The sequence below is a fragment of the Sitophilus oryzae genome, unplaced genomic scaffold (genome assembly GCF_002938485.1).
Source record: "Sitophilus oryzae breed Bouriz unplaced genomic scaffold, Soryzae_2.0 scaffold_1385_pilon_pilon, whole genome shotgun sequence".
In the NCBI taxonomy this organism is placed as follows: domain Eukaryota; kingdom Metazoa; phylum Arthropoda; class Insecta; order Coleoptera; family Curculionidae; genus Sitophilus; species Sitophilus oryzae.
In genome coordinates this window covers 378,470-395,136 of record NW_022146043.1, presented here as the reverse complement: position 1 = coordinate 395,136, position 16,667 = coordinate 378,470, and the positions used below count along the sequence as shown (strand labels likewise).

At 35.2% G+C, this 16,667-nt stretch overlaps 1 protein-coding gene across 1 annotated transcript in view; it reads right to left on the bottom strand.

The window, feature by feature from the left end:
* The window catches only part of LOC115875374 (LIM/homeobox protein Lhx3), a 73,136-nt gene extending 60,850 nt beyond the window's left edge, over window positions 1-12,286 (bottom strand). Inside the window, exons 1-2 of the mRNA XM_030890799.1 lie at window positions 12,043-12,286; window positions 3,473-3,637 (exon numbers count right to left, since the gene is read on the bottom strand). Of these exons, the coding sequence (XP_030746659.1) occupies window positions 3,473-3,620 (148 nt within the window). The 5' untranslated portion in view covers window positions 3,621-3,637; window positions 12,043-12,286. The remainder of the gene's footprint in view (window positions 1-3,472; window positions 3,638-12,042) is intronic.
* Between the last annotated feature and the right edge of the window lie 4,381 nt (window positions 12,287-16,667).

Below are 16,667 nucleotides of genomic sequence, written 5' to 3'. Positions count from 1 at the left end.
GCAACTGTATTGAACCGTAACCTTAAATCTTAAATTTTCACTTCATTGTTCTGTTCAGTCAGACAGTTCAGTGCTGTTTTTGTTTTTATAAAAAAAACTTAATTAAAATGGGACATAAGAAAGGTACATATAAAACTAAATTTAAATATACATTGACATGTATTACGATAGTTTATCCACTCCCTCGTTTATTTAGATTATAGAGGGCGGCACAAGCTAGACTCTAGGATGACTAAATTAGGCAATCTTGCGACTAGTATACTACCTGTTAAGGCCGAACTGCGACTTTATTAGTCCAGTATGCGACTACTCGAACTACTCCATCTTAATCTCTAAAACAACAAAGTGAAAGCCGCCATGTTGTTAAATAAGAAAATTATTCGTTCCTAAAATAGCATTTCCTGCTTTTTGAATACATTAACTTGAAATATTTGACCCTAAAAAACACGCGGAAACAATTTTTTCGACTGCGAATAAATTATTCTCATTTCACTAAAAAAAAAATCAAGAAAATTTTTAAAACTTCTTTAATTTTAAGGCCCATTAGTATTTTTCAAAGTAGAAACAATACATTTATCAATAAAGTTGTTTGCGTTTAACTTTTTCGCCTTGGGTAACGAGTTACAGAGTCGGTTAAAGTGTTTCAATAATTATGATCTTCAAACATCCTCCACACTTAAATACTTTTGTATTGTTTTCCTTCACTGCCATCTGACATATGTCTCTAACTAAATCATAAAAATAATATTTTTACTATAATTATCCCAATTTAGGATAAAACGCGACTTAGACGCCATATTAGTTTTGTATTTCTGTGAATTAGGATTTTAAACAACGTTGCAGTTTGTACTAAATTAGGCTTCTAGCCAACGCCGGTATCAAACGTCGTTTCGACCCAAAAATTATTCTCCAAACTAGTGCAGACTAGGGTTGGCACGAGGTTGTGCCGACGCGACGTTGCGCCCCGACGTTTGGTCGCGTGATACAACGTTGTCCCGACGTCCAAATGCTGCTTGGGTAGTATAATTAGTATATTATTTATTAATTAAATTATTAACCAGGCAGAGGCGGCTACAGCACAAATACTGCCAGAAATGTCTCGTGGCGTATATGATAGGGAATTCAAGGCGTTTGAAGAGTGGATGAAAGTAAAACATATCAAAGGTATAAACGATCTTATCCAGAAATGGCTCTGAATGCCTCTTCCTCAATGTCAGAGGGAATACTTTCCGAATCATTCATTTTTTTAACTAGTGACATTAATATTATTTACTGTCATATTGACATTGCCATGCATGGTGTTATTTGAACAAAAGTATTAAGGTAATTATTGATTCTTAGGATAAGTATATAGTTAAGTACAATAATTTTTAAAATTCATAGTAGTGTGTTTTTATAGTTAGACGTAGATAAAATGTTGTACAATACACGCCAGTTAACTCATTAAGATACTTGTGTGGTTACACTTTCACACGCGTATCTTAATTATGCTGTTAACTCACTTGTATCGTAAATGTCTATTATATGCATGTATACATGTGAGTAATGTGTGTATAAGTAGTGGCTGTTGGATAAAGTAATATATTAATTTGACTCCGGTGTTTTATTTTTCGACACCGAACAAGGTATCGAAAGAAATACTTTAAGTAAAATACTTATTTATTATCAAAATAAAACAAATATCGATACTTTTACTCGTGTTTCCTTATTAACTTGTATCGAATCAACCCTAGATGCCACCCGATCTTCGGTGCGTGTGCGTGTATTGTAACAGTTTTTTCTTTCTTCTCTCCGGCAGCGAACGAGCTTTTAATGTGATAATGCATTGTGTACGGCGGGAGTCAATGGCGTTCGCACGGCTATTAAGTTGGGCTTTTTTAAGAGGAGGCGGGATCGGTAAACGGCGCTAAATAGATGTTTCGTTTAGTTTTTATATCGGTTTTCAAAGAGAGACTTGAGATGAGAAAATAATAATTTTAATGGACCCTCGGAGAGGAATTATAATATTCTAAAAATGTAGGTTTATGCTGTTTTATAAAGAGCATAATTAATTAAAGGTGGCCAATGTTCAATATTAATCTTGTCTCACCCTGTATAAATTTTTGGATCAAGTTTTAATTTGATTTAAAATACAATAGTTAATTTAACTACATATTAAGGTATACCTGGTAGATTCTAATTTAGGTAGCTTTTATTGTAATTTAAAAATTGTTCTTTATTTCTAGAAAATGTTAAATATATATCAAAAACCTTACATTTTAGTCATATACTTCTCTTATAAAACTCACCTTTATTTTTCTCCCAGAATCCGAAAATCAATTAATATATAGGGTGTTCCATTACAAAAAAAAACTTTGACATGTAACTTTTTTTGGGAACCTGTAGAACTCTCTATATTTTTAAAAAGTTCTCTGAGTTAACCTACTACATACGCTCACAACATTTCATTTCAATACAAACAGTCGTTCTCCTTGGAGCCTCCGCGGCGTATGAGAGGCGCCACCCTGTATATCTCCGGATTGTCTTTAAAGAGGAAAAACTTTTTTATTATTGACATTTTGAGAAAAAAGCATTCTTCATAAAAAGATTTGCTTTTTTAAAATAGTTGTGATAGTAATACTAGTTATAGTTGTAATACTGATACTTTAACAACAGCAAAAGATATAACGTTAATCAAAATTAATCCTAACCATCTATCAAAGAATGAAATCGAAACTCTATTACCACAGAAACACCGTTTTTTAGAACTTCAAAAAATTCAACCATATTTGAAATTTGAAAAAGTACGTATAAATGGGATTAACCATTTTAGAACAAGCAAAATTTTTTTATCAAGAATTCATTTGTCTCAAAATGTCAATAATAAAAAAAAAATTCTCGCTTGCAAAGACAATCCGGAGACATACTGTAGATATTTTATATTACATTTCAGGCGTTTTGTGATTTTTGATAATAAAATTTGTCTAAATAACATCAATAATCTATTTGTCAACAAAATAAGAACACTAAATCACCACAATACACCAAAACACTTTTACTTTTACACTGGACGCGCGTTTCGCTAACCATGTTAGCATCATCAGCAGATGATTATAAACTGAACTGATTTTGCTGTGTAACACCAAAGGTTCCAACCCTCAACGGTAATCTATTTGTATTAACCTTGTTTACCGATGTTGTATGGGTGGAATTATGGCGAAGTTACTGTCTAATGTCTATTATTTTAATCACATAAATATGTAAGGAGTGCATTTTTAAAAACCATGACTATAAGCAATATGATCATGAATATAATCAATGACTTATGTGCAGCAAAACAGGTATTCGCAGATTTAGTTGAAGCAACTAGTTTTTTATAAATTTTTCTCATTACAAATTGGGGTATTAAAATACCCTACGCGAACACTTACAGAGAAAGACGCGAGTAACGGTAGTTATATTTAATATAAAGTAAAAATATGCAAATAAATACCTTCTAGTGTTTTGTTTCTGGCCAGCAGTGCTAGTAGTACTTCGGAATTTGGTGGACCATCTGATGCGTGGGGTGCCATCAAGCCTGGAGGAGGCGGTAGGCCGGGGATATGTGGTAATGTAGTTCTGGTTTGGTCCAAAATTGACATATTTGTTCCTAAAGATTCTGAAAAGAATACAATTATCTATCAAATGTTGATAATAAAATCAGTGTAAAGTAAAACAATACCAAATATTTAAATAAAAAAAAATTATTTTAGATTGTGGGGTCACTGTGTCTCTTATTTCCTCATTGGAGAATACTCATTAATATGAACTCACACTGGGTTAATAACCTTATGTGATTTTTTAAGAATCGCGTTTCTCGGATTATACTGAGCACTTTTTATTATAGAAAGTAAAGTAAAGATTTGAAGTTAACGTCTCCTTTTTGCTGCCAGGGCTAATCTGGACGGGGCCTCCTTTGTTTACGCGGAATCCGAACCGCGGTCCTCGGCCATATCATGGTCAATGGTCTATCGACTTGGCAAGCGTCTAAATCGACTCTTACTCACGAGATATCCGATCTCATTCGGCCTCGAACCGGCGTGAATGAGCAGTGTGTGTCAATAGATTTTACACTTTTGCCTTTATTGGACAACAGCACGATACAGAGTTTCGAACTGGCCACCCGTCCATCCACTAGTATCGCCTTACGTCGCTTAACTTCGGTGTTGTAATGGGAACCGGTGTTTCGACGTAACTGGGCCGTTGCCCTTTTTTTTAGCTGACCATACCAATAAGTATGGTAGGCTATTAAGATCGGCAAAAAAAAAGTTTTTTTAATTTCACTCAAAATGAGATATTTGGGTCATAAATAACCTAAATACAAAAATAGATGGGGCTGCTCCCCTAACATTTTGCGCTGGATGTATACCATGATAGTAAGACCCATGATTACTTATGGAGCAGTTGCCTGGTACACAAAACTAGAGCAACGGACGGCAAGGCTAAACCTATGCAAAGTCCAGAGACTAGCATGTGTTTGCATCACAGGAGCCATGAGAACCTGTCCAACAGCAGCAATGGAGGTCATTCTAGATCTAACACCACTGCACATTGTCATTGGTAGATATGCCAATGCGACAATGATTAGAATGGTCACTAACGGAATTAGTACTGGGAGAATTGTCAGATCAGGGGCTTGGAACACCCTCAAAAAGGAAATACCACTTCTGCAACTCTCAGTGGACGATATGCCAAGAACGTACAACTTTGACAAACATATCAATGTAGTATTGAGCAATAAGAAGGATTGGAAGAGCGAAACGCTTGCCCAGCAGTTAAAAGACCATACTATAACTTGGTATACTGATGCTTCCAAAACCAATACGGGAACAGGGATCGGAGTGTTTGGGCCGACAGCTAATTACTACGAACCAATGGGCACTTACCCTAGTATCCTACAGGCAGAAATCTACGCTATCGAGAGATGCGTACAACTTATCTTAGATAGGAACTATCGGAAACAAGAAATAGCCATCTTATCTGATAGTCAAGCAGCGTTAAAGGCGATCAACTCGGTATCAATCAATTCGAAATTGGTCAAAGAATGCATAGAGAAGCTGAATAAATTAGGCAAAGAAAACAAAGTCCTCCTACACTGGGTGCCTGCTCACCAAGGGATAGAAGGCAATGAAAAAGCAAATAATCTAGCTAGGAAAGGAGCGAACACTCCACTAACTGGACCAGAACCGTTGTGCTTTCCAAGTGGTAACCAATTCAAGGCGGAACTCAAGAACTTGAAAGATTCCATCCGCAACCTGGAATGGAAATCTTGCAATGGTCTAGGACACTCGAAGAAGTTTCTGAGGGCTTATGATCAAGAAAAATCACAGATCTTCCTGGGTCTGAGTAAGAACAATCTTCGGATTGTCATGGGGTTTTTAACAGGACACTGTCTCCTCAATGAACACCTCAGTAGATTGAAACTAAGAAGAAACGGCGAATGCAGATTCTGTGGGGAAGATGGTGAAACACCAGTACACCTCATCACTGAGTGCGCCGAGACGACAACCATTCGTGCCATGAATTTTGGTACGACTGATATTGGATGAGAACTACCCTCTATAAAACCGTCCCAGATACTGGCTTTTGTCAAAGCCCTGGGACTGTATGATGAGTTATGATTCAAGAAAGGGGGACACAATGGATCTGTAAGGTCGAAGTGATTAACCCCCCTCCCACTCATTCTAAATTCTAAAAAAATTCTAACCTAAATACAAAATATTTTCATGGTGTCTGTCTGTCGGTCCGTCTGTAAAACGACAACTCAAAAACCGCTAATCCGATTTTAACCAAATTTGGCACAAAAATACTGTGGCACCCGAGAATCTGGCCATTAGCTTTTGGTGGGGGTGGAGGGTTGGTAAGGGGGTATGGGAGGGGGTTAAAAATTAAAAAAAACCGTAACTCCAAAATTACAGTAGCTAGCGAAACGCGGTTTTCAATTTAAGATTAGGAATAATCTTTGCAACAAAATTTGTAATAACATCAAAATCAGTCAAAGTCGCAGTTTTTAAGATAAAAAAAAATGGAAAAATTCCTTTACTTTGAAACTAAAAGAACTGCCTACCAACTTTTTATTAACATATTTTAGTATGGGCTGCTATACGTGCCTCCCGGCGCCAATTTTTTTTAAAGAGTTAAGGTTGTCGCCCACTAGACCGCGGCGCGACGCGGCGCGGCGCCATGTGGAAATTTCTTTTGTCTGCTTGCCATGTATTTAAATGGACCAACGCACATTAGAGCGCGCAGCGCAGAAGCGCGCCGCGGGATTTCCGTCAAGAAGTCGGAAGACTTCTCTAGCAACTTTTTTCCGTCTCCCGCGTTTTGACGCGTTGCAGTGTGCGTACTCACAAGGGAAATAATTTTGCATTCGAGTCTTTTCAGTTGGCTTTTTGACTAGGAACTAGTGATACGTATCAATGGTAGAATTGTATTTTTAAAGGTAAATTAGGCAAATCGATTTTCATAAACGAATATGATAATTTTTATTTATAGTCTTCTCTCACTAGAGACAGATTGACGAAATGCCTTTCTATCAAAGATTTAATATAATTGAGGGGTGTAGAGACAAAACCGGCAATCTCCACTTTTTAACAAAAGTGACAATCTCCAATTTTTAAATTCTAATTACCTAAATATATAAAAAAGATCAGGGTTTTTTCACCACATAACTAATATACACATCAGAATAAATAAGAATTATCAAAAGTATTAGTAATTTGTCTCTTCTGAAAAAATATGATGAGTAGAGATACTCGGTGTTTTGCTTCTAAAACCCTCAATTGAGGACTGCGTAAAATGTTTCCTTTATATTTTGTAATACTGAAAAAAAATGATCTTGTCTTTTATTAAATCTGGAAAAAGAGATGGTAAAATTCTCCAAACTTCTTTCTTTTTTTGTTAATCGTATGAGTCCAAACTTTTCCTCACCCCCTCTTCCTCTTCCTCTGTTAGAAGAGCACAAAAAATACGCTTTCGTCCGTACTTGAACTCATTGCTTTAAAAACTAAACTACAGTAAGTAAAAAACACTTCGACTATAACTAAATAGCGTTGCCGCGTTTCAAAAGCGCGCTATAGTGGGCGCAGTTCCTTCGCAGCCGGAAAAAATTCTCTTCCCAGCGCCGCGCCGCGCAGCGGTCTAGTGGGCGACAACCTTTAATAATGAAAAAGTTTGTTCTCTTGCAAAAACGATACGTTTCCATACTGTATACTATTTATTGAATGAATTATATAAAAAACAATAACGATCAGATTAATATCTTAATTATGATGTTATCGTTTTATCGGGTAGTATGATGTAAATATTTAATAATTAATATTTTTATACCATAAATAAACTTATAAATTAAACATTAAATTAAGCGTGATACAGTATCATGATTTGTTACTTACTTGACATGGTTTGTCAACTTATTAATCCATTTGAAATAGAAACATATACATAGAGTTACAAGTTAGTGAAGGCTCATTCAATTACCTTCCTAAGTTATTTATTGACTAAACAATATTTTAAAATTAATATTAGAATTTCTGGTAAGTCTGAAGAGAAGCTCAACTTAACTTCTTTACCTGGTGGGATCAATGATGCTTATGCCTTTTGATTCTGAGCTTTGCTAAGTTCTACTTCGATAAAACATTTTGGTTATTTCCATTACCATGGTCGATGTAAATAAGGCATTCATAAATAAATAACACATATAATCCCTGGTTAGGTACTAAGTACAGTACTATTGTTTTCCAAGCAAATAAATACCGGTCCTATACGAAATGCTTGATAGCGCTAATAATTTATAGTTAACAAATAGTAGTAAGAAATTGGTAGTATTTGAAAGATAAGAGAAAGTGTTAATATTTATTAGAAGTTTTTTATTGTATGTTAATATTGGAATAGGGTTCCTAAAATCAAAGCTTTAAAATTTGGATATCGGATCGGAATGACATACCATTTGCAGGGCCGGATCTACCTAAGGGCTGCTTGGGCTGCAGCCCAGGGCTCCGAGGTTACAAGGGGCCCCCAGACCCCGCTAAAAACAATAGGCGATAATTTGAATTAAAAAAAAAATCTAAATTAAAAAAAACTACCATAATTTTTAATTACTGCACTCATTACAAAGTATTCACGTATTCAAATACAACGATTATCTCGTTCACTGTTTATTTATCAGAAAACTATCAAGTTCATTGTTTATTTTCAGAAAAAAATCAAAGTCTTAATTTACAATAATGTCTGGTCGAAAGTATAAAAGTGGAGCTGAGAAATGCAAATTACAGCTAGATTGAGAAAAAGAAAGAAAAAAATGTGCAAAAATTGGGACTTTTTTCAAATCAAAACATAAAAACGAGGACGAACTCGCTGAAAATTCATCAACAAGCGCCAAGGAAGGGATCTTATCTGAAGAGAATCTATTTGAAGGGAGTAGCAAATCGCAACACCAAGAAAACAAGACAAATGATGAAAATGTGCAAAGTTTTGACTACCAGCAACCCTCTCATCAAACGGAAAACGATATTGGTGTTCACCGACAGGATGGTAACACAAACACGGAGACAGAGACACGGATTTAGAGAATACCTATTAATTTTGAGTTTGAGAAATATGTTGACGTGGGCTTGTGGCCAGAATTGCTAAATAATGATTTAATGACATCCTCTCACATAAAATGACTGACTTTCAAAATAAAAATCCAAAAAATATATATTCAGCTTCTATAAAGAAATACAAGGAACAAAACAGAGCATTTTCAAATAGCCATTTCACTAAAAAATGAAAAATGGTCAATCACTGGAAAGATCTTGGCTAACATATTCAACCAGTGTTTGTGCTGTTTTTTGTTTGCCTTGCAAACTTTTTTTTTTGAATTTCTGATTGGAAACACATAGGAACTTGTTTAGAAACCCACGAAAATTCTAATGAACATAAGAAACCAATGTTAGTGTGGTTGACACGAAAAGAAAATAAATCTGCTTTAGGCAAGCAGCTTCAGGAGTAATTAAGAAAAGAAATATATTATTATCAGAATGTCCAAAAACGGGTAATTGTAGTGGTAAAATTTTTGAGTATAAGAGGCTTAGCATTTAGAGGTTCCGAGGAAGTATTTGGTTCTCCACATAATGGTAATTTTATGAGGAATCTGGAGCTATTGGCAGAGTTCGATCCATTCATTCGTGAACATATTGAATATCGGGAGCTGCCACTAAAACCGATAATATCGTACTTATCAAAAACACACAAAGACACAAAATATTATTCAACTGTGATGGATTCTACACCAGATCTGTCTCACAATGATCTGTCTCACAACTTGATATTGTATTACGATACTGTTTTCGGGGAAAAGTATATGAAAGATGTGTAGCCTTCATTAAAATTAGTAGTCATACTGCCTTACATTTATTTAATATTCTACAAGACTTTATAGAAACAAATGGATTACTACTGAGGGGGCAATCTTATGACAACGCTGCCAATATGGCGGGTCACTACAATGTTTTTTGACATGGCTATAATTGAGTACTTAGGTAGGCCCCTAAGTGGTTTCAGCCCAGGGCCCCACAAATTCACGATCCGCCTCTGACCATTTGTGTTTGTTTGTTGTAGAAATTAAACGTAAGTAGTTATATTCTGATTAGTAGATACAGTGTATACTCGGTGTTTCTCAAAAACATCTAACACTTGTTTATTTTCTCGGATAAAAAAACGAGATGTGGCGCATTAGTATACGATATAAATTAGGATTGATTGACGTATTCAATTGTTCTCGGTCACTTCCTGTTTCACCGGAAATTACTACAACTTTTGATTTTTAAATAAAACCCCCTATATTGTTTTACTTTATTTCATAGAAAATTACACTCTGAATAGAATAGCATATAATATGTCAACTTTTAGAAAACATTTTTGGAAAACTTTTGACCAAATTTTCAATTAAGGGTGCCATGGCCATAAATGTAACGGCAATTTGACTGGAAATACCAAATGTGAGGAACCAAATTATTCGTAAAATTATGATTTTTCCAAATAAGCCACCCTCATAACGAGCACGAAAAGCACTAGACGATCGAATCTATTTTTCAATGGCACCTTGATTAAAAATTAGTGTTTTTAACACAGCCATGGCACTCTATAGATTGATATTTAAAATACAATTTTTTAAGCGAGTATGTCAAAAGTTGATATATGCCATTCTATTCAGAATGTCATTTTCTATCGAATGGAGTAAAAACATACTGAGTCTACCATTTAAAAATCAAAAGTTGTAGTCATTTCCGGTGAAACAGGAAGTAACCGAAAACAATTGAATACGTCGATCAATCCTGAAATACCCGGTATACGATATAGATAAAATGAAAATCTATAAGTCTTTTTATGAAATGAAACCGACATTATTTGGAAATATTAAATTGACACTTGATCCAACTACTGTGGCTAAATTAGTAAATTGTACACTAGCCAAAAACCCCGTAATTTGTGTAATCTTTTTGTGTTTTGTGCTTCAGCTAGCTAGATAAAATACAAACCAACAACTATTCCTAGCTATTTTAGCAGGAATATGATTTTCCCTCAAAATAACCAAGCTAGTTCATATAGTTCATATAGTTCATATACTATACAGCCAGGTCTATAATCCAGCAAAATAAAGCACTAATTCACCACAATACACCAAAGTTAACATCACATAATATATATGCGTAGACTATACATATTAGTCTGTGCTAACAGCTTAAATCATACCGAATGCTAACATGGTTAGCGAAACAGGCGTCCAATGTTAAAAGTAAGCGATTAGTGTTTTGTTATGCTGTTATAACAGCAAATGTTCTTGTAAATTCCAATTGTAATTATATAAACTAGCCAAATATAAATGTTAACCGTAACATAATAATATAGGGTCAAGTGGTGTAAAAATTAAACACTTCTGAAAACTTTCAGTTTATTTCTTAGTTACAACCATCTAAATACAAAAGTATTTATTCTATAAACAGTAAAAATATACCAAAAGTACCCCTAAAAACGTCAGTATGCAGAAAAGCCAGAGAGAGGCCCTGCTATTGTTTATATTAATTGCTGAAGTATAGATGGGAGTAGAAGGATAGAAATTAGACTTAGAAATTTATCTTTTTTATTAGTAGAACTGAAATAAAAAAATTAAACTAATAAGGAACCATAATCCAAATCAAAATACAGTAAAATTACACCGTCGGAAAACATTTATAAACTGAAAGTATAAAACAATTATATTAAATTAAAAAGGAGGAAAAACATGTAGTTATTACGTGACACTAAAATATTAGTAGTGTCACTTACAGAGTAAAAAAATACAGATTACCAATTAACGAACAAATATTTCTCAAAATCTATTGAAAGAGCAAATATCTCACCAGTCCTAAAAGTCCCGCATTGCAAATTTGATGGTGGTAATTTTGAAACAATGTCTTTCTTTAAAGCATTATTTATCTTAGTAACTACAGTCACCTACAATTTTAATCAATATATGAAAAGCTTTAGCTGCGTTACATCTCCGCTACTGACTAATTTTGCAGCCTTTTTAAGATTTTTTTGTGCATACTTGTTTGGTTTCTTTACATTTTTTTTTTGTTATTGTATGAGTTGTGACTAATATTTAAAAATGTACATGCTATTAAGTTGTCTCACATTTACCCCTGTGTGTGTCTCGTATTTACCCCTCCAAAAAATAGCTTCTCAAACCAATAGAACTTAATTTAAGCTGACATGTCTTTCTCAATCATATACCGTAACCTACCTATGCCACGCGACGACAGGAGTTGAACGCTTACTACTTCATACTGATGTCATCCGACAAAAGTTTGATAGTCAGTTTCAAAAGTTCGAATAAAGATTAAAAAATTATGGGGATATGTTAACACTTATTGATAAATGTTCCTAACAAGAAAACTGACTGAATATATGCTTTTAGTAGTTTTATTTGAATGTCTCATTTTTTACCTAAATATATCTCATTTTTACTCCACTTGACCCTACGCATTTCAAAATAAGTATTACCTTAACAATAAAGTAATTTATCACAAGTAATAATCCGTATTTACATCATCTTACATCACACCGCGCACGAATCAGTGCAACGGAATCCGCACTCCGGGCACCCGGTTCCTCCGGTGCCAAATCCGGCGGCCGCGGCGGTTTTCTCCGGGAGCAGCGTCCAGCAGTTTCCGGCGGCAGGCCCTCATGCGGAACGACTATAAGTCTCAATTTGACCGTCGGACAGTCGTTAATTTTACCGGAAAACCGTTTCACCCCGACCCGCCGCTCGCCGACACTGATTTTCTTTCCGACGGCGACGCCATTACGAAAAATCGGACGCGGCGCCGCCGTGACGTCACCGGAGTCGGCGCCGGCCGGGGCGTCGGCCACGCCCACCGACGGAGGCGTCTCTTTTTTGTTGGTGCGTTCGCAGTGAGGAGAGGGGTAGAAGTGAGGGGGTAAAGGGGGAGGGTATGTTGAGGGTGCTTTGTGTAGTGCCGCCGGTATCAATGGGTATTAGGCGGGATGATATGTGCGTGGTGATGGGATTCGATTTGTTCGTTTGGAGGGAGGATTATGGAAAACGGGTCTTTCTTACGGATTTTCTAATTCTATTGTTTTTATTCATTTATTTCTTAAAAACCGAAATGTATAATAAAATGTGTTTATTTTAATAAAAAAAATAATGATATCAAAATATTTGAGTTGCCTTGTTCCATGGACGAATCTTTTTTGAAAGTTTTGTTTAACAACTTGTGCATTCTATCCTAATTAATCCTACGACATTCATGATTAGATTAGATTAGTCATTGGAAGTGTCTATGGGCCTGTTTCACTGCGACATTTTTAAATCTATTGTGGTCCTATACTAACCTCTAAGTCATATTCTTCAGTCCTTACCTTTTTCAAAAGTATAATAACTTGAAGACTGAATCTTGCATATAGCTCTTTTTGAATGGCTTCATCATCATCGCATAGCAGCATAATAATAATAACTCGTGCACTGCTGGATATAGGCCTCTTCAAATTTCGTCGATGTCTTGCAGTTCGGAGCTGTCATTATTCAATTTCCATCTATCATCGCTCCAGCGCGTGTGTGCCGCCATTTCAATAATCCTTTAGTGCACCTGTCGTTTGATGTTCTCGTTTTATGACCTTATTTGATCCTTGCATTTATTCAGAGACCTACTTTTGATGAGGCCTGTACTATTTCGACATTGATACCTCAGTTCTACCTTTTGAACGGCTTATAGGCAATGATAATACAAAGAAACGCTGTCGCACTGACAAAATCTGTTCTTCTTTACGTTTTCGTTTGACTTTCCTCTGTCATTTTCGGCTTTAGATGCCTATTAAGGTTACAATGCTCTGTTAGTAGACCCACTATGGCTTTGACGGTCTTCCAGTGTTATATCAGGTCTGCCGTAAAATTTAGACTGCTCTACTCTTTTAAGTAAACTTTCTTGCCTGTCTCTACCCTGGAGGCGAAAAACTAATAAATCGTAATTCATTTTTCACTACTAATGGGCTACAATTTATTTACATTTATCAACTTCTTCTATTTTTATAGAATAATTATTATCATTTCACTATTTAATTTACAAAGGAACTATTCACCCCCATCTACGCAGAAAATTTATCTTAAATATATTATCTGTGGTTTAATCCACTTTCAAAAAAAAATACACTCACTATGGAACTTTAATTACTTCAGCTATCACCGCCTATGTGTTCCCAATCGATTAAAAAAAAAGAGTATGTGAATAAGTTGATTAGTTTAGGAGTTCTCGGGTAGGAAAGGTAAAAAAACATAGTTATACATTTTTGACAGATTTTTGACATTTTCAGAGATAAAAAATTTCTGACCCCTCCTCCCAAAGGTCGAAATTAGTCATTTCACATGCACAAAGCCCTAACCGATCATTTCATAAAAAGTTTGTGTGTTTGACCTTCAAAAATTTTTTTCTAGAAGGAAGCGACTTTCTTCAGTGATTTTACTCCACGAAAAGATGGGTTCTGCCAAACCGACGGTCTTTTTCGTTTGCGGCACTTTGTCGATAAATATCAAAGGATTATCACGACAATGGCAATTTTTGATCCAATTATTTATGTGTTTTGTTTTTAAAGAAATACCCGCCAAAAATTTTGAATGTCCAGTTTGGTGTAGCAACAAACGCCTACAAACCAGGGATAATTATGTTGTCGCCGTGGCGCCTGTTTTTCTTCGGCGCCCTAGGCTATAGCCTAGTTAGCCTATTGGGTAATCAGCCTCTGATACCCAGGTTCACCCAATGTCTTTAGAGTACTTACACAATTCCACACTAGCATAGAACTGATCTCTCTGGAACCGAGCGCCTTTAGGCGCTGCTTGGCTGTCTATGAGGGATATTATTTTATATTTCAAATAAAATATTCTTAGAAAATAAGTATATTTATTTATTAGTATTAGAAAACGAATGTCATAGCCCACTTTTTTCATCCTATTAAAACTAGCAATCGATATGGCTTTTCGCCATATCCACCTGTCATCAAAATCATCCCTTGCTTTACTGGGATATTTATAGCGGCCAATATGTCACGATTGTGTTGCACAGTTTACGTCACTACGTCCTCGACAATACGAAATTAACTCATAGCTTATCTCTTTTATTTTTTCCACCTCAGAGTATCGAAAAAAATATTATTTAACAAGTGTTACTCAATATATACTTTAGAAATGTCTCTAAATGGGTCATAGAAAACTATTATATTAGTAATGCATGTAGTATGCATTACTTTAATATAGGTATGCGAAAATCTGTGAAGCAGCTCACAGATTTGCAGACATATGTATCCACACGCGTGATGTTCATATACTAAGGGCTGGCAAAGGTTAGTCTTGGGTCGAGATTTCCGTATGTAAGAAGAGTATAATGCATTTATAATGTACTGAACAAAGACAGAACAGTAAAAACGTTGCCAAACGTATGAAATAAACCGAGAAACTGTGCACATTGCTAAGAGACGCGGAAGGGGATATAGCAGATTTGTCGCAGTTGACCGGTCGACCCAATCAATAGGTCTGTCCAGGTGGATGACACTTCTTATGGGAGAACTGGCAATGGTTGAAAACTTGACTACAAGCGATTTTCTAGGAATCTTCCTTACCGATAAATTATTGACAAGAGTGACAGATAAAGCCTTGACGTTCTTTCAGTATTCCAGTTCATCTCTTTTTCTTTCTAAAGTGTGCGTTGAAAGGAGACAAAAACCATTTTTGGTGACCCATAATTTGTTATTCGAACACCACTTTTCTCCTTCGGGTCGTTGACGTTGACTTGTCGCCATTTTATTTCTTTTGTTTACACGCTGCATTTTGCTTTGCAAATTTAATACATAAATTATTTAGGCAAATATAGGTTTTTAATAAAACTCCTCGGACTAACGTGTAGGTAAGTGTTGATAATTTTTTTTTCATCTTAACATGCTCATTGTCGTTCTCCTGATTTTAGGTGACAGAAAAGGATCATCAAATCAAATTGAATTTTATATTTTCCTTCCTATTTATCCTTCCTAAATATCAACGAGATGAGCCATCGGAAGAAAGGGACCATAGTACAAAACAGAAAGGTGATCTTTTTTCTTTCCACTTCGGATATTGAAATTATTATATACTGTAGTCGTGTTCGGCATTATGCTCTGAGAAATATAGATAAACAAAGAACAACAGATATAAAGCATCCCAGAGGAAAAGAGAGGCAATACCTGTATGTACTCTCTCTGATATTTGTGAAAGTTACAGCAAAGTATTGTTGTAAATGTCATCTTTTTGATCGACCTGAAAACTTCGAGCAAAAAGATGACACTTTCAACAATACCCTGACAGATATCAGAGACGATACAGGTTTTTCCTCTCTTTTCCCCTGGAATACTTTTAATTTATTATTCTTTGTTTATCTAGATTTCTCAGAGCACTATGAACGAACTCAGCTTGTATGTTTGAAATAATCGTCCAGTTGGCTTAAAAATGATGATCGAAGACATTTCCCATATAATTTTACTTTCAAAATTATGATATGTCTTTTATTTTAAGCCATCTATGACGCCATTTTTTTCAGTTTTGTTATAATTAATTTTGTCTCTTGATCTACTTGTAACATTATTCTTTTAATTTTATTAATTTATTGTGGTGAAATTCATTTCTGTTGTATATTTGATATTGATATTAAACATATTTTTAAAAAATGGTGTATTTTTTGTGTTTTTGTGTATGTCATAATTAAAAATAAATGAAGAAATAATTTTTTTTATTGTTTTATACTTCCCGCCATGCGTTACAATTTAGCCCCTAGTTCCTACAAGCGAAATTGGGGGCGCTAGTAGCAGTAGACTTGTCAACAGTGTCAAATTTAAACGTCAATTTCACTTTCCAATATTTAGCAAGGCGCTCGCACTTCTTCTTGTGTATGTGTTTTGTGGGTCTGTCAGTACTTAAAGTTCTAGGGAAAGGTGTACGTCATGCGTTTAGCTTCACGATTTAATTACGTCTCATGATACTTAATTTGTTTATTTATTAACGAGTCGTTGTAATTTTCCTTATAGCTTAAATTTTTTTAAGTGCAAGCTAGAAACACTTGCATTTTTGGTAAAAATAAGTGGAATTGAGT